Source organism: Hippopotamus amphibius, chromosome 14 (genome assembly GCF_030028045.1).
Source record: "Hippopotamus amphibius kiboko isolate mHipAmp2 chromosome 14, mHipAmp2.hap2, whole genome shotgun sequence".
Classification (NCBI taxonomy): Eukaryota; Metazoa; Chordata; class Mammalia; order Artiodactyla; family Hippopotamidae; genus Hippopotamus; species Hippopotamus amphibius.
In genome coordinates this window covers 77,710,041-77,734,323 of record NC_080199.1, presented here as the reverse complement: position 1 = coordinate 77,734,323, position 24,283 = coordinate 77,710,041, and the positions used below count along the sequence as shown (strand labels likewise).

The following is a 24,283-nucleotide window of genomic DNA, read 5'->3' as shown; positions in this document are numbered from 1 at the left end:
CGGAGAAAGTGAGATTCCCAGTGAAATGCATACACAATCTGTACAGGAGGCTCTTTGTTTTCCTCTTTTTCTCTCCAAGTGGAACAAGTGAGAAATCAAGAAGGAAGCTTGGCAAGTGTGGAGACACAACAGGCGTCTGTTCTGCAGGGAACACAGGCAGTTGCTAACTGCCCGAGCTAGGCACAGACGTAAAGAGCTCCAAGGACTTCTCTCTCTTTAAACGCTTTTAGCAGTTTTCACATCACCTGGAAATCCAAGCAGGAACCATCCAGGACGGACTTCTGACCAAGTGACTGTCCCCACGTGTCCTGGTGTCCGTGCTTCCTGCTCCTCTGTTGGGAAGCCCGGGGCGGGGGGAGGAGGAGGCAGGGGGGAGGAGGAGGCAGGGGGCAGGGCTCAGCCAGCGGACAAACCAGGGCTGCCCACAGCACCTCCAGCCCTGTGCTCTGGCCAAGGGAGGAGACGGGGAGAGATGGGGGCAGATGGGGAGGTCGGGGGAGATGGGGAGGTTGGGGGAGATGGGGAGGTGGGGGGAGATGGAAGGAGGAGGGGAGGTGGGGGAGATGGAGGGATATGGGGGAAGTGGGGGGAGATGGGGAGAGATGGGGGAGATGGAGAGAGATAGGGGAGATGGGGAGGTTGGGGGAGATGGGGGTGGTGGGGGAGATGGGGGGAGGGGGGAGATGGAGAGAGATGGGGGAGATGGGGGGAGGGGGGAGATGGGGAGGTTGGGGGAGATGGGGGAGGGGGGAGACTGTGAGGTGGGGGTCCTCCAGGTGCTTCCGCACTGGAGCTGAGTCCTTACTGGAAATATAACATAAACAACTGATTCTCTTTACTTCCTCAAAGTAATTCTCTTTTATTAAAAAAAAAAAAAACAAACAAGCAACCCAACTGTTCACAACGGCCGTATACACAAACAACTCTATTTAGCACAGAGGCCCTACAGTGTTCGCTGAGGGGGCCCACGAAAAGCATATTAAGTACGGTCTTCAAAATATATCATTATATCTTGTTAGTAAAAAGGTCAGTTATACAAATGCAACTAAAATTGAGAAGTCTATTCAAAGAGGACACACACGCACGCACGCACGCACACACGCTCACACGGACCCACAGCACCTCCTGAGACGCTTCCTCACAGACGCAGCCTCCGTCCTGGACCCGGGGCCCCAAGGTCCCCAGAGGCAGCCCCGTCCACGTCATCTCCCTGGGGAACTGCTCTGGGAGTGGGAAGGAGGGGCCACCGCTGGAAGCTCAGGCGTCCCCTCTGTTAGGACAGTACAGGTGTACTCACTCTCAAGCAGGGGCCTGGAAGAAAAGAGAACTTCCGAGGCCTCAACACCAAGAAGGGATTCTCAAGTGGAAAACCAAAGGGTGCGTAGCGGGCCCCTGCCTGCTGCACGAGGCCACGGGAAGGCGTCCCTCTGGCGGAGCCCGTTCCCTCCCGGCTTGTGTAAAAGTATTTTCATCAAAATTTAGAATCTAGACAAAGGCAGGGAGGTCACGGCCGCAGGTGTCGGCTGCGTGGCCTTCACTAGAGGAGCCGGCTCTGAGTCCGCACCTACTCAGCTAGGTCTCTCTCATGAGGAGCGGATCTTCAGAGACCTGTGGACGTGCTGGTCACAGCACGGCTGGCGTGAGCGCCTGGGGGGTATGGGACAAAGTGGGCTTCAGATGCGGAGGGAGCGGGAACTTTGAGCCTCGTGTGTTCTTCGTGGAAGAAGGTACGTATCACTGTCACATAATCGTCGAGGACGGGGCAAAGGGAGGAACAGGCCCAGGGATGCTCTTTAAGGACATGTTTCCACTGGGATGTCTGCACGTCCACGTCATCATCAGACAAAAGGAAACTGGTTTTTCTCTAGTTGCAAATGCACGTGTGTGAAGGTTCTCAGGTTTCTGCTCAGGGAGTCACACGCGGGCGGGGACACGTGTGCACAGCCAGCAGCGGGCTCCCCGCCTCCCTGAAGCCGCGGCGTCTTTGGAGCGGGTGGGTCTCTGCGCACCTCGGACCCTGGACCACGTGCGGAGGCCCGTGGCGGGGGAGCCTGCGGGAGAGGCCGGCCCCACGGTCTGGCAACTGGGTGGATGCCAGGGCCCCCGACACCACGGACGAGAGGGACCACCCCAGCACTCCCATGCCCTTCAAGATCGAAGGCAGAGTGACCCCGACCACCCTCCTCGGGAGCGGACCGCCCTCAGCCCGCCCGGTGCCCGGCCCGCAGCTCATCCTCAGCGACGCTCCCGGGTCCCCGTCCGGCATCACCTCGGAGCCCACGCGGGTCCCCAGGCCTCGGCCGCCTCTGTGGGGGCGCGGGGGCGTCCGGGGGCCCCCGGAGCCGTGTGCCCTGAGGGGGCAGCCGGGCCCCTGCGGCCGCAGGCGAGGCGGGTCCTCACTGCGTCCCAGGAGGGGCCTTCAGCACCGGGTCCCTGCACCACGTGTGGAGGAGACCCCTCGGCACAGGGCCCCCGTCACTTCCTGAAGGGGGTGAGCTTGTGGAAGGTGTGCCAGAACAGCGACGGCTTCCTCTTGGGCTCCGCCAGGGCGAACACCTGCTGCTGCGGCAGGCTGGCCGGCACCGTGACGTGGCGCTGGTGCACCGGCCGCAGGCTCTGGAGCGGGGGCGCCGCGGGGCATCCTCCGCCGCCGTAGCCTGCCGCGGGGTGGGGGGCAGAGGGACAGCGACTCAGTGCCGCGCAGCCCCAAAGGAAAAGCAAGTGCACCCCCCCCCCAACTCCCCAGTCCCACTCCCCAAAAGGACCCCTCACCGCTGTCCTGACACTTACACTCAGATCACCGAATCTGCACGTAAACACCCCCCCCCCGGGAAGGTACCGTGACAGCCAAGGGACCGGAAGGGAAACGGGAACCCAGGGACACCGTGTAAACGTCACTGGCAGGCCTGGAGCTGGACGCTCGTGGGGAGAGCAGCAGGGAGGTGCTTGCAGTGAGCCTGGACTGGAGCTCACACTGCCTCTCCGCTTACTGGGTGCAATTATTTCATTTCTCTGAGCCTCAGTTTTCCAACCTCTAAGATGGGGTAACAGCGCCTACTGGGCTGTTAGGAGAACTAAATCAGTGCATATAAGTAATGTGCTTAGAAGAGCGCCCCTGTTTCATTCCTCATCAAATTAACCAAAACCATTTCTTTAGAGGCAGCCTTTTAAACCTGTGCAGAGCGGTCCCAAGACCACACGGGAACTGTGAAAGTGGGCATGAAAACAGGAGAAATGGAAAAAAGACAGGCCTCCGTCCACAACCCCTCCCTGCACCTGACCCACGGCAAAGCTTCGCTCCTCCTCCAGGGCAGCAGAGAGGATAGCATGGGCACACTCACGGAAAGTGCGCGACAGGCGACCCCCAGAACCCTGAGTGCCCTTTCCAGCGAGCTGCCTGGCCGCTAGGCCAGTGACCCTCGGAAGACATGGACGGGAACTAGTGAATCTCAACAAACTGGTATTTACCGGTCACCTGCCATCCAAAGTGGAGGTGCAAGAAATAAATAATTAAGACGGGATTTTCTGCCTTGAAGATATCCGTAACTTGGGGTGGGGGGAATTCTGCATTTGAGTGGAGGAAGCAGGGGGCTGCTAAACGCTGTTCTGGTAATAAAGTCTTCTCGGACCAACAGTCCTGGGTTGGACTGGTCCTTGTTTTTGCATTTTCGGGTAGGAAAATACCGAATGGGATAAATTTCACATGAATAAAGTTTATAGGAATATAACACGTATTTCTGGAATAAGAATCCTTATTGTTTCACTCCTGTTGGGCTAGAATATTTTGTACTGGGCACGTGTGGATGCGGGGGTCTGTGTCCAGGGCTTTTTGTAAGACCCGCCCAGGCCATTCCCATGGAACGTGCCTGCAGGGTAGAGAATCCAGGCTCCAAAGAAACCAAAGGATCTTCTGCTTTCGCTCACTGCTTGACGCACTGAACCTTTACATCTTTTTTCTTACCTGACTTAGGACATAGCTTCAGCTGACAAGCGGTCTGGGGTTGGAGATTTCCTCCACACACGCCCTGAACTGTGGGCTGGTTGCCCTGTGGGTAAGCCCTCCCTCGCTCCCTCCCTCCCTCCACAGCGGAGGCTCAGAGGGCAGGGCAGGGGTCTAGGAGCGCCTCGGCCCCCCGTCAAACACATCGTACAGGCTCCTCTTCAGACGTGAGCAGGTACTAAAGCAAACTCAGAGCCGATGCCTGTGATCTTAAACCATCTGTTGCTGACGGATCATTCTGAGTTTCACCCACCCTTCTCTTCTTCACTTGGAGTCGGTCATACCTAACAGCTTTGAGCATTTCTCCCCGTTTTAATTCCAATACTGACGCACACACTAAGGAAACGAAGTCTTCTCCAAAACTTACCTTTTGACTTTCCGTGTCCTGCCTTTTGAGCATTTAACATGGCGAGTTTCTTCTGATGTTCTGAAATTTCCATTCCTGGATTTAGAAACAAACGTGATATGTATTCAAAACAAGTGAGAACATCTAGGAATAAAACGTGCACCAAACCCACATTAACCTTGAGGTCTGCCCCACAACCTGAAGCAGAGCACCTTCATCCCTAAGGAAGGAGAAAGGGCTGAAGCAAGTGGAAAAGGAGGGGGATGATCCCCAGGACGGCCACGTTGCTAGTCTCCCGACCAGGACGCGTGAAGAGTGACAACCCGCGTTCTAAGAGGGGGCAGGCGTCTTCAGCCTCAGTTTCCTCATCTGTAAAATGGGCCCAACAATAGGACCCACGGCACACCTGTCCCGGGCAGTCTCATCAGTCAGTTTAGGAATATCAGGACCTGCGGTTCCCTGGTCTCCTCCCCGTGGCGCCTGAACCGGGAGAGGCGCCGAGACCCCAGGCTCACCCATGGCCCGGTCCTCCTGCACCCGCCTCCGCTCGTCCCTGCAGGCCTGCAGCCACCGTGTCTTGTCCTCGGGCTTCTTGGCACAGAACAGGTGCACCTCGTCGCCCATCCTGCTGACCAGCTTGAAGGCGTTCCTGACGCCAGGGGTGCGGGCGCCGTCCTCCAGGTCCACGAGCTCCACGGCGTCCATGTCCGTGCGGCCGCGGTAGTAGAGCACGTCCCTCCGCAGCAGGTCCTTCTTGCAGGCCACCAGCTGGTGGTCAAACAGGAAGAAGGTCCGCTGCTGGCTCTTGCCCTGCCGGGTGACCCTGGTCAGCTCCCCGGAGTGGATCAGCTCCGAGCTGCGCTCGAGGATGTCCTGCCCCTGGAGGGAAGGGTGGGAACATGTCCTGAGGTCCCCGACGTGAGGTCTCCGGGTGCCGGGGGTCAGGGGTGGGAAGGCCCTGGCACAAATCCCCATGGGCGGGCCAGTTACATGAGGCCCACGTGCCGGGCAGGGCCTCAAAGGCTGGTCAGACCTCGGCTGTCAGCTTCTTCACGCGGGAAACGTCTCATCTCTCTTCCCTACTTCATGGGAGAATGTGATCGAGCCGTTACGTCACCTGGGGGGGGGGTCTCCTTTATCAGAAAGATCTGGATGGATGGGATCCAGTCAGGATCCGAAATGGCAGCTGGCCTGGACCCCCCCCCCCACCCGCCCCCAGGAACGAGGCTTCCTGGGCGGCTTCTGAGTCAGGCGAACGGCAGCTCCCCGGCATAACTAGCTCAGGGTCTTGGAAACAAAAGGCCAGATGACAAATTGCCAGGAAGAAACTCGTAAACTTCTGAAAATAAATTATCCCCTAGATGTCAGAGCTCAAGAGCAGGAGGAAAAAGGCGGTTTTGTAATATTTAGGTAGGGCCTAATCCAGTGTCACTTTACGGTGTTTGGTACGACACTGGCCTTTGATTTTAAGATTTTATTCTCCTCTAACCCCAGTTATAGACGGTAATTTTTGGAGGCAAAAGATCTTGACTCCAAAATGGCTTTTCTATTTACTTGCCTACAGCGATTCTGTGCCCTGGATTCTTGGCTCACAGAACAGGAGACTCAGACCCACGGATCCCTCAGGTCCCTCCTGTCTGAACTCCCGGAGTCCATGAGGGCCTTGAAAGAGGAGTATTTCTCTCCAGGGTTCATTGGTGTCACCCGCTTTAGCTGAAAACCTAACTGCTCCATCCAAATTTTCACAGTCGTTTGTGAGAGTGAGTTCCGACCGATTAACCTGATGCAGGATGACTCCTGCTGGGTCTGAAAGCCATCTGAGCATCACAGGTAGCTGTCCTGGGTGACGGCCACAGGAGCAGTGGCCTGGGTCCCGCGCTGCTCCCTCACCTTTCTGTGCCTCAGCTTCCCCATCTGTTAAATGGGGTACTAATAGTTCCTACTTCTAATAGGACTACTGAGAGGGTTAAATGAGTTTATATATTTAAACGGCTTAGATCAGTGCCAGGCACGTGGTGCACACAGTACAGGCACTAGCCACTGTCCCTGTTGCTTTTATAAGTAAAAGCGTGCGTGTGTGTGTGTGTGTGTGTGTGTACGTGCTGGGCCGTTATCACAGGCTGGGGGTCAAGTGCTGCACTGTGCTGCCTTATACACCCTCACGGCAGCCCTACCACACAGGTAACACTTCCCTCCCCAGATCAGACAGGACTCACCCCCTACCACGACATAACCTGCACTGTGTTCCCAGCCCCTCTCACGGAGCCCACCATCAGGCAGGAGAGTCAGGGTGTATAATCAATAAATTGATTACAGACACTCTTCAGAGTACTTCCTGGTAAAGCATCTGACTGTTAACTTCAACAACGTGCCTCAAAATATCACGCGTTGAAGCCAAGAGCACAGGGTACCCATCGCAGGACAGAAGTGTGTCATCACACTAGGGGACCACGGGGGGGGGGCTCCCACGTACCTCCCAGCCCACGATGGACACCTGCCACCGCGCTATCTTGTCTATGCTCTCCAGCTTGCGCTTCCGCTCATTGATCAAACAGGCGACATTCTTCATGGCCTCGTACGCTGCCTTTATGTTGCTGTAATCGCTGCAAAGCGAGGGGTTAGTTTTAACCGCGTTAACAGGCAGGTCGCAGACGAGGACCCACGAAATAATACACTCCATCCCTGGTCGGACGCTGACAGTCTAGACCAGGTGGCCTTTAAACAACAGCCACCGTTCCCTCTCGCCAGTTCCTTCATGGATAGGCTACAGTCCCCACAGGCTCAGGGACCATCTGTTTCCCAGAAACCACAGTGAGCGAAAGCAAAGCCCACACGAAATAACTTTTAGCCACAGTGACGACGGATTACTTTCATTAACAACGAAAAGACAGGCCTCTGTTACTGCGCCACTCCTCGTAGAGCTGGCGTCGCCCCATAAAGCACTTTAATCACTGCCGCCCACGCTCGAGGGTGGTGATGTGCTCCGAGTCTCACCTTTCACACCGCTCAGGAAAGGGGGGGAGGACCCCAGAGAGTTACGTCAATGCTGACACGACACATCCTCACTTCTGTGCTTTCCACAGGCTACAGTCAAATCAAACCCACACGTGCCCCCAGCAGCCCCTCTAACACTGGAGGCACCAGGAAAACCGGAGCTCCGATCTGCGCACAGGCTGCAAGACAGCATGTCTGGGGCCAGAAAGTTTTACATTCAAGTCTCGCTTCATGTTAATAATTCGGGGACATGTAAACCAGTTGCGCAGCTAATGAGCTGAGTCTTCTTTTCGCCGCACTTTCCTGCGTCTCCCAGGACAAACAGAGCCTCTGGGTCTCAGGCGGACTGGACTGCAGCCCTCCCGCACAGCCGGAGGAAAAGAGCCTCGGGAGCAAACTCCGCTGTCTATTTACCAAACACAGCTAACCTCCGCTCCTGGGAGGTCCCTGGGCATCCCCCCACCCCATCCCCAGGCAGCCCAGATGCCACTGTCTTCAGTTAGAAGCGGAGCAGAAAAGAAGAACAAAGTGACAGGACTTTCTAGGTGGCGCAGTGGTTAAGAATCTGCCGGCCAATGCAGGGGACACGGGTTTGACCCCCGGTCTGGGAAGATCCCACATGTCATGGAGCAACTAAGCCTGTGCACCAAAACTACTGAGCCTGTGCTCTAGAGCCCGCGAGCCAGAACTATTGAGCCCACGTGCCGCAGCTACTGAAGCCCATACACCTAGAGCCTGTGCTCCGCAATGAGGAGCCTGCGCACCACAACAAAAAGTAGCCCCTGCTCGCCGCAACTAGAGAAAGCCTGTGTGCAGCAACAAAGGCCCAACACAGCCAATGAAAAACGAACAAATAAATAAATTAAAAAAAAAAGAACAAAGTGACACACGGGGGCTGCCAAAATACCGGAAGTAAGCCCCCAGAGAGTGCTCCAGCAATGAGGAAAGTGTGCGGAATAACTATTTTTTTCTACAAGTTTTTCTGTACAATTTCAGAAAAGAGGCAGAGTGTATGCTTTTTTAAAAAATATTTTGTTTTGTTTTACCTCAGACAAGGAAATAGGCTTTTTGTCATTTCCTTTAAAATGTCTTTTTTTTTGAAACAAAGGATGCGAACGTCTCACAGTGAAAAATGCCCTTAAAAGAGAAGAGTTAAGTGCTGAAGGGTGAGGGATGCACCCCTGGAAGAGATCCGTCTTCCAAGATACTCTGCTTCTTAATTTGCTTATTTATTCTCTCTGGTTCCTCATCATGATGCCTTTTTATCCTTTTTTAAAAAACTTCTCCCAATTTGCAACTCGTTGACTTTGCTATTTTCAATCAAAGTTTTCTGGTTTTTCCATTAGAAAAAGAAAAAAACCATAAAGCAGTTTCCTTTTACTTACTTCAGTGAACTCCCTTCTCTTACTCCGTTCATCCTAATTCTTTAAACTAACATCATCACCTGGGTATGCTGCTCTTTCTGCCTACCTCCCAAGCTGATGGCAAGAAGACCGCTCTCCGGGCAGGGGTCCAGCGGCAGAGGCCAGGGGCTGAGCTGTCCCCCACGCCCTGCAGGGCGGGCGCTGCTGCGGGGAGAACCCCACTGCTCGCAGGGCAGCCGGCGGACGCCAGAGCCCAGAGCCCTGTGGTTCTCCGCAGCAACCTTCCTCTGGGCCCCATCTCTCCCCGCTGCCTCTCCCCAGGTCCCCCTCCAAGACCGTCCTTCAGAGGGCCGCAGGCGGCGTGAAGGCTTCGCGCTGCGACACAGAGCTCACGGACAAGGTTTGGTTCCCACGGAAAACAAGAGGCTTGGTCCCAGCGCCTTGCCCAACGCCGGCCGCGGCCCCGGCGGCACGGGGCTGCGGCGCGGACCCCTCCCCACCTCTCGGAAGGGGCGGGCCTGCTCCCACGCGCGACGGCGACGGCGTCCGGGCCACCGCGGCAGGGGCAGCCGCTGTTCTGTGCGCGCGGGGGGACGATGACTTGCTGCTCGGTCAGCAAAAGATAACAGTTTGGGTCCCTCGGGAGCATTCTCGAAGCAAGCCCCCAAGGGAGGTGGGGCATTCGGGTACCCATGCCGAGAAGCCCCGGGCCCGGGGCCGGAGGGAGCAGGGCGCCCGGCACTGGGAGGCAGAGCCAGCACCAGCTGGACGGGAGGGGCTCGCGGCCCAGCAGGACCTCGGGTCCCCGAGCGCACCCCGCATGCCACGCCAGGCCTTCGAGGCTCCCTGCTCTCAGAAGGAACTCTGTGTGCCAGGGCATGACACGGCCGGCCCTCCACATCTAGCAGCTCCGCATCCATGATTCCACCGACGGAGGGCTCAAAATACGTGGGGGGAAAATTTCAGAAGGTTCCAGAGCGCACAACTTGCATTTGCCACATGCCAGCGGCTCTTTACACAGCATCTGCGTTGCATTAGAAGTATGTGGCATTAAAAGTAACCTGGAGATGATTTAAAGTATCGGGAAAGCTGTGCACGGGTTATGTATAAACCCTGAGCCATTTTTCTACAAGGGACTCGAGCATCCTCAGATTTTGGTGTCCAGGGGTCCTGAAGCCAGTCTCCACGGATACCGAGGGCTGACTACTGCTCTGAGGGTGAGCTGCTGTGAAATACCTCAAGCATAAATAAGAGGAGAGAAAATATTTCTGAAAGTGTAGTCACACTGGTCTGTTTCTTTTAAAAATTGTTTTAAAAATATCTACAAGAGTATTTATAAAATACATGCCAATTGTAAGGACGGACCACACAATAACACCCCCACGTGCTCACGACACAATTTAAGAATTCATCCTTATTTTTTAATATCTCTAGAAATGGATACTTGGGAGCCTCTTCAGTCACCCCATGTCACCAGTTAACACACTCAACCCTTCTGAACGACCTGGACACGTCTTCCCGGCAGCGGACAGAGTCAGGGTGGCACAGCCACCCGCCCATCACCATCACGCGGCACCTGCGCCCCCGCACCCCCCCGCCCCGGCCCGCCCGTGGGAGCCCCTCCTCCACACCCCCGCGCACCCCTCCCCCGCTCGCGGGAGCCCTCCCCCACGCCCCCACGCCCCCGCCCGTGGCAGCCCCGCCCCCGCCCGTGGCAGCCCTCCCCCGCGCCCCCCCCGCCCGTGGGACCCCTCCCCTTGCCCCCCCCCACCCCCGCCCGCCCCCGCCGCCCTCACCCGTGCTCCTGCGTGGTGTACTTGAGCAGCTCGGCCAGCTGCAGCGGGTACTTGCAGATCTTCTGCACGGGCGTCAGCAGGAAGCCGTCGATGGCGATGTCCATCATCTGCTGCAGCAGGCGGCAGGCCTCGAAGAAGTGGCGGTAGCGACCCTGCTGCATCAGGCCCGCCAGCTCCGCACAGGCGCCCGGGTGGTTGTTGCAGTACTCGGAGTAGATGGCGAAGCCCGCTTGCTGGGAGAGGAGCGCGGCTCCGTCAGGCCCCGGGGCGCGGCCCGATGGGGGGGGGGGGGGCACCGCCCCCGCCCCCACCCCACCCCCGGAGGAGGTCCCCGCTGAGCCGGCTCCGCCCCTCCCCGGGAAGGCCGGGTCCAGACCCCGGGGGTGCAGGCAGCGGCTGAGTGCGCGCCACGCCAGGCCGCTCCGCGGACGCTGAGAGGCGGTCACGCTCAAGCCTCCCCCAGGGCGCCCCTCACCCCCATCCCGGAGAGGGGGGCGGTGCTGTTCCCAGGCTGCGGCCGGCCTCTCCCCTCTCCCGGGGCGGGGGGCTTCTCCACGACCAGCAGGACGCAAAGCCCCGCCTCCTGGTCACGGGTGTCCTTCCCACGTGCCCCCAGCCGTCCACGCAGAGGCCACCTCGTCCCTCGGCCTCCCCTCCTCCAGGTGCCCCGTGCCCTCCAGGACTCCGAGGCGGGCCCTCCCAGCCCCCCAGGCTCCTGACGCCGCCTAAGGTCTCCCCCTCCACACACGTCCGCCTGCCTGCAGCTGTGGTCCCTCCGGCCTGGGTCCTGCCCGGGTCCTGCCCCAGTTTATGCCTGGCTGTCCCCTAATGCACCACGTCTCCAACCAAACCCCTGCTTCCCCAGAGGATGGGTGTTCCTAACCCACCCCTTTAATTCTTTGAGACCCAAAACCGAAGAGGGGGACTTCCCTGGTGGCACAGTGGTTGAGAATCTGCCTGCCAATGCGGGGGCACGGGTTTGAGCCCTGGTCCAGGAAGGTCCCACGTGCCGCGGAGCAGCTAAGCCCATGCGCCACAGCTACTGAGCCGGTGAGCTGCAACTACTGAAGCCTGCACCTAGGGCCTGTGCTCCACAAGAGAAGCCACCACAATGAGAAGCCTGCGCACCGCAGTGAAGAGTAGCCCCAGTTCACCACAACTAGAGAAAGCCCACGAGCAGTAACGAAGACCCAACGCAGCCAAAAATAAATAAATACATTAAAAACAAAACACCCAGCGGCAGGGTGATGCTGCTTCTCCTCGTTCCTCATGACCAGCCTTGTCCGTTTGTCCTCAAGAATCCCCACTTCACCCCATCCCTCTTTCTGTGTCCCTGCTGCTGTCACCCTCGCCCAGGCCCACCTCCCTGCCTCCCCAGAAGCAGTGACACCTCTGTCCCCAAGCTGGACTCTCCTGTTCTTCACAGCAGGATCCACGTCCTGCTCTTGAAGCCTCCCTCCTACGACTCCGTGACCCTCCTGCTCGGGCCAGACAGACCTCCTACAAACTCCCCAGCAGGCCCAGAGCCCTCCCGGGGCCACCTCCACAGCGGCACGGCCAGCAGCAGCAGCTCCAGCCCCAGCCGTTTAAAGACAGCCCACCCCGAGACTGGGCCCCTTCCACGGCCTCCGCGACACTGCTGGGCCCAGACCGGCGGGTGCGACCGTAGGGGTGCTGGTGCCTGTCACTCTGGTCACCAATGCTGGTTTTGCGCCCTGACCATTCTGGCTGGGAACAGAATGTTCTTCCTCTGAAGTCTGTTGTATTAAAAAGTGACAGTCAGTCACCAGGTGAACACGCCAGCATCAGGAGACTGTTCTGAGGCGGTCACAGCATCCCAGGCGCGGGTCTCAGAGCTGCACAGCTCGGCCTGAATCCACGTCTGCCAGTTACTAACGTGTGACCCTGCGTCACCTACTCTCTGGGCTTTAGCTTCTGCATCTGGAAACACGGGGACAATAACATACCTGCCTCACAGCAGTACAGGCACTGACATATAACCCTGGAAACAGTGATTAACATATATCAGACCCCAAGTTGGTATTACCAGAAATTACTCCAAATACAACCAAACTGCATAAAAGACTCCAAATAGCATAAAAGTGAGAAGATTTTGAAAAAAAATGTGCTTGGGATACTTAGGTAAAGATTAACCATATAAAGCAATCAACTTAATTTATAAGTGGCACCTCCATCCTATGGGAAAGTAATCTGGCAAACAACGAACGAAATTAAACTAAATGAAACAAAACAAAAAGGACCCCGGCTGCTTCATGGAGAAACATTTCAGAATGACTTAGCTGGATGTCCTTAGCAAGAAGTGGGGGGTGACGTACATGCTGAAGAAAGCAGGATCCTATTTCACTCAGATGAGGTTCCTCTTTATTGTACTGTTTCTCAAGGTCTTTCAGGAACTTTCTTTGGAATTTGTAAATATCTTCAATGTTTCCAAAAATGGTGGCGAGCTGAGCGACCGTGAACATTGCGGTGTGCTTGCGACACTGCCGAATGTAGCCCTGCAGAAGAGGAAAGCAAACTCTTTTTTTTAATCAATCTGGAAATTCACAGACATTATGTATTTGAATAATACAGCTCTGGGGGCCCAGAGCCATGGTCTTAGAGTGGATTTTAACTAGAGAAAATTATTTTAACCCTAGGGGTCCCTGACGGACTCATTATACTTCTGTGACTACGGTGTGGCCTAAATACATTAAAAACAAAAGGAAAGAGAAAAGGTACATGTGGTTGGATTTAGAATTCAAGACACCATAGGACGTTTCCAGATTATACTCGTGAAACAAGTTGCTTGGTTTCAAATATTAGAGCTCAAACGCCGGTACCGTCACACTATTTCTAAACTCTTCAGATAACCATTCTCCCATCACTAATCCCATTTCACGGCCGAGAAGGCCTGTCCAGTACGGATGCCGTTGCTGGCTGAGCTGCTCACAGAGCAATGCTCACAGTCACGGCCCAGAGCCAAGAACGGCTCAGCCGAGGGCTCCAGCATCACCCAGTCTCTACAGAAAAGGACACAAATCTGCCGATCTCTAATCCGAGGCCTGCTCTCATCAGAGCACCCCGATTCCCTGTGCCTGACGCCCTGGTTGTACGCGGCTCGGGTAGGACACGGAGGAGGCAGCGAGGAAAGGCCACGAGAACGTGTCACAGTTACCCCCAAACTGGCACCGTGTAATTATACTGAATCAGCCTGAACTGACGACATGGTAAAACGCAGGCCACTGACGACCTGGGGTGAATTTTCACAGGCTGTAGGGTGGACGGCCTGGTTTACAACCCTAACCACGCCGCTTACGCCTCTGCGCCTGGGCTTCCCCATCTCTCACTGGGGAGCGTGGGACCTGCCTGTGACTGTCGTGGGGGCGAGTTAACTCGGCGAAGGGACACAGTGGTGCTCAACAGTTAGCAGCAGTGACTATTTCCCTAAAAGGCCTCTTTAGAGGAACTCCCTCAACCACAGGTTCACATGGAACGAGGCAGCTGCCACAAATAAACCACACGCTGGGGGCGGGGGGTGGGTGTCCTTATCTGGGTGTCAGGCCAGCCGCACCCGCGGGGGGGGGGGGGGGGGAGGGAGGGGCCGCACTTGGCCTGCCTCCTGCCGGACCCTGGCGGCTGAATCGGAAACGTGCAGACATCAGCGCTCACAGCCCAGAAGCGGAGAGAGCAGGCGGGGCGCACGTGGTGGGAGAGACTTTGTTGCCGAGCGCGACCCCGGACGTGGCGGGACAGAACCCACGACGCACCAGGGACACCGCTGTCCTCGTCTGCATCTGAACGACTCAGACATGAGACGGGCTGGGCTGTGGATGGTGACAAACCTTTGGTCCTCTGTAACGTCACGCGGGGCTCACTTAAAGGTGCCGCTTCCCCTAGACGTCCCTCCCTCGGAGAACCCTTGGCAGCCAAGTCCTGCCAGAGGTCGCTGCCTGGCGCCCTGAAGCCGGCGGGCTGCTCAGGCTGCCCAGGGCGGACCAGCACCTCGTGAGCGAGCGGCTGCGCGGGGGACCACAGGTGGGGGCGGGGACCACAGGTAGGGGCGGGGACCACAGGTGGGGGTGGGGACCACAGGTGGGGGTGGGGGCGGGGCTCTAGAAGCACACGTGCGCGGAGGCTTTGACCGGGCCCGGAGGGGCCGCTCGCGTGCCGCTCGGCCCCCCGAGGCCCGGTGCTCACCTCGCAGATGTCCCGGAGGTGCTTGATGTACACCCGCTCGGTGTCCATGATCTCCCGGATCACGTTGGTCCGCATCTGCTGCTTGCTCTCGGGGCGCTCCTCCGGCGCCGCGCCCGGGGTGCCGCTGGAGCCCTCCGGCGGCTCCTCCTGGTTGACCCGCAGCTGCGGCACGGGCAGGGGGCAGGTCGGCGGGGGCGGCACCCGGCCCGGGCCCCCCGGCCTCCACTCCCCGGGGCCGGCCAGGAGGGCAGCGGGGGCTGGGCGTCGCCGAGGCCGCCGCGACCTGGACGGCGGGAACGCCTGCTCTCCCACCCCAGCCTCGGAGGGGGAGGGCTGAAAGGGCTAGGAGGGCAGGGTGGCTCCCGGAGCCAGGAAGACACTCACTCGGACGAAGCTGGCGGGGAACCAGGCCTCCCTGTCCCCGCTGCGGCCCCACCACCAGGCCTTGTGGGAGGCTTCCAGGACCTGGATGACGTCCCCCGCCTTGAAGCCCAGCTCCTGCTCATCCATGGTCACGTGGTCCCACAGGGCCTCGGCGCAGACCACGCTGCCATCGCTGATCAGCTGCAACAGGCAGGCGGCCACTCAGCGTGGGGCCCGGGACCCGCGGGTCCGCGCTGTGCGCGCCCGGCCGACACGCCGTGTCTGAGGCCGCGCGACGGGGGCGGGGAAGCGGGCGAGGTGGGCACCCCTCACGTGCTCCCGAAGGAACCCCAGGTCCCCTCGTCGGTGCGCCTGTCACCCGACAGGGGTGACCGTCTGGGCTGTTCACCCGGAAAGGCTTTCAGAGCAGCCGACCTAGACGTCCCGGGACCAAGCCCACAAAGGTCAGCACACCCCTTCCTGCCAGACCCTCGCAGCGTCACCCAGACCCGCTCTTCATTCTTCCCTCGGGATCTGAGCAGACGCTGCATCTCACTGTAGCCTTTACTGCAGTTAAAGCCAACACAGCCGCAGGGGCGGAGGGCCTCACACCCCGAGCTCCCGGGACGTCGTGGGGACACCCTGGGTCCTATAGCAACAGCTAGGGGTCTTGACACTGAGAAGTTACACTCACACGCTCTCTTCATGAGCTCCGAAGGCTAGAGGTGCCTTCTGGAAAGACTTCGGTAAAAGGGGCTAAAGATGCAGAAGGGCGGAAAGAAGCCCAGATCCGTGGTGAGAAACACGTGGTCCACTTCAGCTCCGCCGTTGGTTAGCAAGTCACTCAGCCTCTCAGTCTCAGTGTTTGCTAAACTGTGGGCAGTAACTGACGTTCACCCCCCCCAGATGGGTTGTGAGATCTTTATGAATGTAGGGAGGACGTTCCTGAACTGAGAAGCCATCTCCAAGCACAATGACAGCCGCACTGACTGGGAGCGACGGCTTCAGTTATCTGCAGCACTTAATCACATAAATCATCCTTGAAAGCACAAGAAAACCAGACTGTCTTTCTAACCGGAGTCCTGGCTTTTAGAATACGTTCACTGAGGAATAATCAGAGAGCAGAGTACGAGTGGGTCTGGGGCCCTGAACACCGAGGTCTCCCGCACTGGCCGCTGCCACGCGGAATTAACGACGTACCTCGTTGATGGCCAGCTGCTCCCCGCCCGGCTGCAGGTACCGGGGGTTGGCCCGGCAGAGGTCTCCATAGCCGTAGTCCTCCTCGCTGCCGTTGTCATCCGCTAGGGCGGACGACTCCCCACCGCCATCTGAAGAAACTGAGAGAGGGAGACGGTGTGGCTTAAAGGACACAGCTAGTGACAAAAATATAACCACAAAACCTATGACCTCTGAGAATGTGCCCCCAGGGGAAAGTAATCACCTTCATCTTACCCAGAGCAAGAAACCATTAGAAAACGTCTACTGATCTATTCATCCAAAGGCAGCAGCTGGTGCTAAGAAGAGCCGGGGCTGCATGTCCCCGTTGGTGAGAAAGGCACACCGTACAGACCACCGCCAGCGGTGACACACAGGGTTACTCTGTGAGTCAGGATACTGAGCGGATGACGTGTGATTTAGTTGGAAACGTGTGCTCCAAAATGGATATAAAAATACAGGTAATGTTTCTAAGTAATGTGTCGATAAGCTCGAGGAGGAAAACAAAGTGGAAAACGTAATCAATTTTTTAAAAAGTGTCCGGCTTCCATCGTTTCCCTGCAAGGACAGTAGGTGCCGCTAAATCGGACGGCGCTGATGGTGTGGTACATGCAGCCGTGTAGCCGGGCTTCCCAGCTGCCCGCACAGCGAAGGGCCAGAACCCACAGGGTCAGAGTCGGGAGTTACAGGGCTCCTCTATAAACCAGAGAAAGACCCTTCGAGGACGGCTATGGCGCTTTGGGCGGACCGCCCCGGCACTCAGATCTCCTCCTGGGACAGTGGGCTCCTCGCCAAGGCCCGCCTGCCGTGGCATGTCCCCCGTGAGGACAGGGGCCCAGGGGAGGGGTCTGGCTCCTGACTGAGGACAGAACGTGGCTGGACTTGGGCACGAGGACATCTAACAAAGGACAGGACAGGAAGGCAAGGTGGGGACCGCTGTGGGGGCCTGAGGGTCAGAGCAAGCACCGGGGCTGCTCTTGCAGGGCCTGAGCACAGGAGTGACAGGCTTCGAACAGAGGTCCCCCGGCACCGCAGGAGGAGAACAGGTGTTGGAGTCGCGGAGGCCGGGTCTGAATCCTCCCCCTGCCCCTCTCCAGGCCTGGACTCTAGCCAGGCAGGTCAGCCTCTCCCAGCTCCACATCCTTCTGTTATAAACAGTAGCGTCTTTCTTTTCGGAGACTTAGGTGAGACAATGTGTGTCACCTTCCTGGCATCCTGATTTGAGGTTGGGACTCGCTAAGAGGAGCCACTGCGGTGGCGGCGGCGAGTGTGGTGGGGGCTGGGCTGTGCACGAAGGAGGTGGGGGCGGGGGGCAGACCCTGGGCGCGGGAGGCCAGCTGGGTCGGTGGGTCAGCTGGATGGGCCGGGACCACGGGGCTGCCTCAGGGGAACGGCTGGGGAGCGAAATACAAGGCGATGCAGGTCCAGGTGATGCGGGAGCAACAAAGAGGGTAAAATCCACGACGATGCGGAAGACCCCGGGGTTTCTGGGAGAATTCACGAGAAAGGGAGTCCGGGAGGAGCCGGCAGGGCAGGGGGGGGACGGCTGTTTGGATGCTGGTGGGACCCCTCTGTGCGCCCTGCTTCTTTCAAGGACCCACGAGGCAGAATTTCTAGTAGCTCCACCCTCAGGGCACAGGTCTGCTGTCTAAACTGAGGCACCTGTTTTTTAAAATGAGATATTTTCTTATTATTCTAAATTTATTTTTTATTTTATTTTTTTAAGTGAGATATTTCTTATTCTTTATTTCGTACCGAGGCTTCAAGATCTGACGCACGTCCTACATTCCCAGCCCATCCCCTCTGGATAAGCACGTTTCGGGTGCCCTGCAGGCACCTGTCCACCCCGGCCCGGGCCCCAGCTCTGCACACCAGGCCCCTGGGGCTCTCCTCCTGCCCCCGCTCCAGCCCTGCCGCTCCCTTGATGCACACCTCCCAGGGGTGTGTGTGTGTGTGTGTGTGTGTGTGTCCATCCTTGGGCACCATGTGGTCACGCCTGCCCTGCGCTGTGGCCACAGTGCTCTCGGGCAGAGAACACGAGGTTACCTGGCTTTTACTGGGGTGTGTCGGCAGGGTGGGGAGAAAGCCCAGAGGAAGCAAATGCACTTGCTGTGAGCACACGAGGCTTTCTTATCAGACTTCCACGGAGGTAACAGTAAGGCTGCACCCCTCCCCTAACCAGAGCCCTCGGGGCTAACGGCTGACCCGGGGAGGGGGACTCATGCCACCTCCGGGTCTGTCGGGGCCCAGAGCACAGGAGGCCGAGATCAGCTGGCAGCGCCCAGCCCCGAGCATCCCTCCTCCTCCCATCTCAGCGGGGCTGTTATGCCCAGGAAAGTCAAGGCGCCTGGGCCCCCTCCCCACAGTGGAGCCAGAAAACCACACTGTCCCCCTAAGACCCTCCGAAGTGTGTTTCCCGGGAGAAATCTTTACCACCTCATCTGGTGTTGCTATGAAAATCAGTAAAGGGAAAAAAAAAGCCAGGTGATAAGGTGCAAACCCAGAGTTTACAGGAGTTTAATGAAAAAAGGATTCCATCGAAAAAAATGCTGAACCTCTACACGAGACACCGGGTAGAGTTATCTGGAAACAGACGTGGACCTCGGATACTGGACAGTGTCTGACTGCGTCAGGAACGCCTAGAAAAGAGCTCCAGCTGAGGGACTTCCCTGGTGGCGCAGTGGTTAAGAATCCACCTGCCAATGCAGGGGACACGGGTTCGATCCCTGCTCCAGAAAGATCCCATGTGCTGTGGAGTAACTAAGCCCGTGCACCACAACTACTGAACCTGCACTCTAGAGCCTGCGAGCCACAACTACTGAGCCCATGCACCACAAATACTGAAGCCCATGCACCTAGAGCCCGTGTTCCGCAACAAGAGAAGCCATGGCAATGAAAAGCCTGCACACCACAACAAAGAGCAGCCCTCGCTCGCCGCAACTAGAGAAAGCCCGTGCACAGCAACAAAGACCCAACTCAGCCAATAAATAAATAAATTAATTCATTCATTAATTTAAAAAAAGAGCTCCAGCCAAGAGGCCTCACGAGTCAGCCTGTACTGAGCCATGGAAACAAGGTGGCCCCCGTGCGGCCCCCGTGCTGGTGGGAGAGAGGCAGCATGTCCAGGGACTGGCGAAGGAACTGGAGCAAAAGCACCTGGCAAGCGTCCTCCTTGACCAGCTTCCCAGGTCAGTGGCCGGGAGCCCGCCTCCGGGCCTCTTCCACCCACCCTCCGCATGCCCTGTCTACACAGAGAGCAGTCCTGTCACCCCCACACTCGCGGCCTTTACATGCGTGCTTCCCTTCTGAGGCCGCAGCTTCCTTGAGAGAAGAGAGAGGGTCTGTCTGTGTACCCCCAGCAGCCAGCTAAGCTTCACCTGGGGGCACGAGGGCTGGGTGGAGGGGTGCACACCCGGCCGGCCGCCGGCTCTGCTGCTCCAAGGCCACCTTCTGAAGATGTGCTTCCACCGGGTGGTCTGCTGCGTTGCCACAGGTTCTTCTGCAGGATATCACCTACCCCCACCTGCCCCCAACCCCCGCCACTTAAACAATGCCCCTCCCACCTGGAGCCCCCCGCGCTGGGCAGGCCTCCTCCCCTTGGCCCCCCAACCCGCTGCCAGCATCCCCTCCTCACCGAGGAGTGTGTACCTGACGTAAAAGCTTCAACGGCAGACGAAGGTTCACACGGCGCCTTTTCGGGAGATTGTCAAGTTTCATTTTCTTTTTTTTTTTAGCGGTGATTTTTTACTTAGGGGTGTTTTGCATGATGTAGACCTACTACACATTCTCAAAATGTGCTTCAGCAAAATCAGGAGAAATGAATACACTCTAACAACGAAAGAGGAAATTTAATTAATTAACTTCCTTCTTTCCTTCCTTTTGTGGTAAAAAACACGTAACATTAAATTTACCATCCTAGCCGTTTTTAAGTGTACAGTTCAGCATGTTTAGTATTTCACATTGTTAGGCAACCATCTCCAGAATTTTTTCCTCTTGCGAAACTGAAACTCTGTCCCCATTAAAGACGAATTCTTCCTCCTCTCCCCCGCCCCCACTGCTTGGCAACGAGCTTTCTGCTTTCTGTTTCTGTGTTTTGAATACTTGGCGTCCTTCATGTGCGTGGAGTCACAAGGCGTTTGCCCTTCTGTGGCTGACATACTGCACAGCACCGGGTCTTCAAGGTCCAGCCGTGTAGTCACCTGTATCCGAGTTCCTTCCTTTTTAGGGAGGGGTGACATTCCACTGCATCCAGTACCATGCCTTCTTCATGCATCCACCCCTGCACGTGCATTGGGGTGGCTCCTGGCTCTTGAACGTGGCCGTGCACACACGTCCTCGAGATGCTGTCTGAATTCTCCTGGGTGTGCATCCAGAGGTGGGACAGCCGGTGCCGTGGCGATTCTCTTCTGACTCTCCCGTGGCGCCTCCACGCTGCTCCCCACAGAGGCTGCGCTGTCCTGCATTCCCACAGCGGCACACGGGCTGCCAGTGCCTCCAGGTCCCGGCTGGCTGCAGTACCTCTGTTGTCGAATAAGCAACCGTGAACAAGCCACGTCTGAAAAGGATCTCGTAAACGCTGAGCACAGACTGTTGCAAACTGAAATGAAAACCTCGACCTCCTGGACAGAGGGCCCTGAGAGCAGCCGAGCTGCGCCGTCCACCGCACCTCTCTGGGCTGCGGCCGCGCCCAGCGCAACGCCCTTCTGGTCCACAGGCCGTGCGTGCTGAGGACAGCGCACACCTCTGCAGGGACAATTCTGGGACCACGGAGTAGACGTGCAGGAACATTCTCCACGTGTGTGACATGAATTTATCCCGTGCTTGTTCACCCGTCACGGTCGCATCCCCTGCAAAGGCTGGCATCCCGGGTCTCGAGAGGGGACATGCTGGGGGGGCCATCTCCCCTTCACCAGCCCACCCCTCACACAGCTGTATCTTAAGATTTGGCCTGAATCCCTGTTTCCCCCCAATCTCTGCTCGCTTCCTGGATGACCCAATCCGAGGAAACTGCCGTCCACGCTTCCGGGCCTGGCTGGACGGGCTTCAGGAGCCGTCGGGAGAGAAGCCCGCGGCCACAGAGGGCACAGAGGGCGCGCCGTCGCACAGCCAGGGCCGCTGCAAACACCGTAGACGCGGCGGGAGTCTGGCAGAAGGCCGACGCCCAACAGCGTCCGCACGCCTCGGGTGACAGTCCTCTGTCTGAACCTGGATTTCATGTCTGTGAAGGGACAAGACCTGGCGACGGGTCCTCCAGGTGAGTTTTTTAGGACAGGACACATCACGTGTCACCAACAACAGAAACCTGTGTCCTATGACATGCCGGAGGAGGGGGCCTTCCTATAGGATCCCGAGTCCCGCTCACAGCAAATAGGCCCCCCGCCCATGTCCCGGTGGCAGTTTTTCTCAGGACACACGTCAGGTCTCTCCTGTTTGGCTTCATTTTGCACCTTTAAGGGCTTTTGATCAGAGGGATGGAATTTCAAAAGCTCAAGACTTTGCTGGGACCCCACCGGGCCCCATTAGAAAAGGCCCCGAGCTTTCCCGAGCCTTCCTTTCTCTTTGCAGCTGGGGAACTGCCCCCCTTATCTGTCACACGGGGTCGGGGAGGGCAGGTGACAGGTCAGAGGAAGCCAAGTGCTAACACGGTGGGCGTCATGACCGGGCACCTGCCACGCAGGCCACACGGGCAGACCTGCTCTGGGGGTGTCCCTCTAAGACACGGGTCACGTCGGGGAAATTCCCGCACTTACAATAAGCCACTAAAAATACACATTTTAGGAAACCTCCTGCTGATCGCTCAGGCTTCCACAGGTTGGAGACAAGCTGTTCTCACTTCCCATCTTAAGAGCGGAAGCAGCAGAGCCAGCCAGGTGGAAAACGTCCACCATACTCACACGGTCGTCGTATTTTAGCCGTTTCACTGCAACATCCTCCTTGGCGGTGTCTCTCCTCACATCTGCCCCTCTCCTGTCCCAGCTCTGACTTCCTCGGGGACAAGGGCCACGCTTATTAGTCAATGTCAGCTCACTGAATTAAAGCACGAAATTCTTCCCAGTCTAGAGCTTAATGCTGCTTTCAGGAAAGTCACTATTAGCCTTACCTAGACGTTCAAACCACTTTCCATACATAGTATTTTTGAATCTTTTAAACATGCTGACATTAAGACGGTCAAAAAGGTACTAGAAATGGACATGCCACCCTTCACTGATAACCTTTTACGATGCCCACACATCTTCTGGAAATAACCCTCCCAGCAGAGAACTGTACACCTGGACTCCACACGGGGCCTCGGTGGCCTCCTGACGCCCGCGCAGTGACCGGGTCACCTCACGACGGAGCTTAATTTACACCAGGCCCCCAAGGCGCACGCTCTCATCTGTTTGAGTACTTTTCCTTCTTCTCAATTTAAAGGCAAACCCTGCCCTAGAGGTGCATGCTGCGTGCTCTCTGTCACCTGTGGAGGGGCACTCGGAGCCGACGACAGGCGGGCCGGGGTCTGGGCCGGAGCCCCGGACAGGCGCTGCGTCCAGGGTCTCTGTGCTCCTAGGGGCCCCAGTCCAGGCCCAGGTTTAGGCTTTGGGCTCCTCGGTGTCCTGCGGGAGCCCTGGGGCTGGAGTCCGCTTCCTCCTCTCCTCCTTGGGGCTGGCTCTGACCGAGGCTGCCGTCCATGCTGGCAGCCACCTGTGTCTCTGGCCTCGCCCCTCTCCTCCACTTGGCCGCCCCCCGGCAGCTTGAGGCTGCTCTCCACACCCCTCCCAGCTCCTGGCAGCTGCCCCGCAGGCTGGCCGCACAAACCCTGCGAAGGAATCTGTCCAATTTCAGCAAATCCCCGGAATGAACTCTCAGTGTGTACCAGGCACTGCGCTAAGCGCTTACATAAATCATCTCATCCAAGCCTGGTAAGCCTCCTGGAATTACTACTGTCTGTTTATACAGGAGAAAATTGTGGCTCAAAGAGGTTAAGGAGCCGCTCCCCGGGGGTGGGGCTGGAATTCAACCCCAGGTCTGTCCGCCTCCAAAGCCATCCTGCCGTGCACCTGCCTGGCCCTGGCCTCACAGCCACAGTGACCAGACAGGACCCTCCCCACCCACCACCCACAGAAGCTTCCTCCTGGAGCTGCTGGGCTGTCCCTCAGGGTCGCCTGCCCGCTCAGGGCTCTCAAATAAGACAGAGCCCCCTCCCCCATTCAGCAGGCTTGCCACTGCATTTCACGCTGGCATGTCACTTAAGGTTGACTGAACAGTGTGGTGGCATCGTATACACATACACACTTAGTACAGGGAGTATGTGAAAGACGGTCCCGGAAACACACCGAACCAGTGGGAAAAAAGAAGATTCCGGCAGAGCTGCCTCCTCCTTTCTCCTGACTGCCAGGCTCATCAAAGGCCAGCAGGGCTGGAGCGCTGGAGCCCCAGGGCGCGGGGGGGAGCTGCAGACCCCACGCAGGAGGCCTGCCCAGCTGCACATCCCGGCGATGGGAGAGCACCCTGCTCGGCGCGGAGGCTGAGTCCGGCCTCCCCAGCCTCCGCCCGCGTAGGAAGGAGGACCGGGCCCTGTGCCCGCCCGGGAGTGGAGGAATGTGGGGGGCGGCTCCATCAGGCCCGGCAGCCCTGGGATAAAACAGCCCCTGGCGCACCCCCCAGGCCAGGATGAGGCCGGGCGGCCACACTCCTCCACGTCGGACGCTGGGACCACTGGTCACTCCACTGACAAGCACAGCCACTTGGCAGGCAGGCCTGTGCTCTGAACACAGAAACGTCTGGGCGGTTTTTTTTTCTTTTTGTAAATGTTCGTTCGTGGAGAGGCCAAAAGTAGAAGCCCTAACCACATCCCTGCCTGCTCTCGGCCAGCACAGAAAGCCAAGCAAAGCAAGGAAGGAGCACAGAATACACCCTGTGCGGCTCTGCGAGGCCCAAGGCTGCCTTCAGACTGTCACCTGTAATTCCCATGCATTTCGCTTGAGCTACTGGCACTGATTCAAGGCAGAAACAGAGACGAGACTTTTTT

General features: G+C 57.7%; 1 protein-coding gene across 7 annotated transcripts in view; it reads right to left on the bottom strand.

Annotated features, from left to right (window-relative positions):
- Positions 1 to 840: 840 nt before the first annotated feature.
- Positions 841 to 24,283, bottom strand: part of SPATA13 (spermatogenesis associated 13) — a 65,643-nt gene continuing 42,200 nt past the window's right edge. For 3 of the 7 annotated variants that reach the window (XM_057707463.1, XM_057707461.1, XM_057707459.1), the window contains exons 2-10: positions 16,261 to 16,397; positions 15,082 to 15,261; positions 14,698 to 14,859; positions 12,837 to 13,016; positions 10,501 to 10,733; positions 6,820 to 6,949; positions 4,862 to 5,225; positions 4,368 to 4,442; positions 841 to 2,657 (exon numbers count right to left, since the gene is read on the bottom strand). In XM_057707463.1, the coding sequence (XP_057563446.1) occupies positions 2,476 to 2,657; positions 4,368 to 4,442; positions 4,862 to 5,225; positions 6,820 to 6,949; positions 10,501 to 10,733; positions 12,837 to 13,016; positions 14,698 to 14,859; positions 15,082 to 15,207 (1,452 nt within the window). In that variant the 5' untranslated portion in view covers positions 15,208 to 15,261; positions 16,261 to 16,397 and the 3' untranslated portion in view covers positions 841 to 2,475. Of the gene's footprint in view, positions 2,658 to 2,679; positions 4,443 to 4,861; positions 5,226 to 6,819; positions 6,950 to 10,500; positions 10,734 to 12,836; positions 13,017 to 14,697; positions 14,860 to 15,081; positions 15,262 to 16,260; positions 16,398 to 19,652; positions 19,744 to 19,923; positions 20,840 to 24,283 lie in introns of those variants that run through there. The other 4 variants (XM_057707460.1, XM_057707462.1, XM_057707464.1 and 1 more) reach the window with 4 other exon arrangements.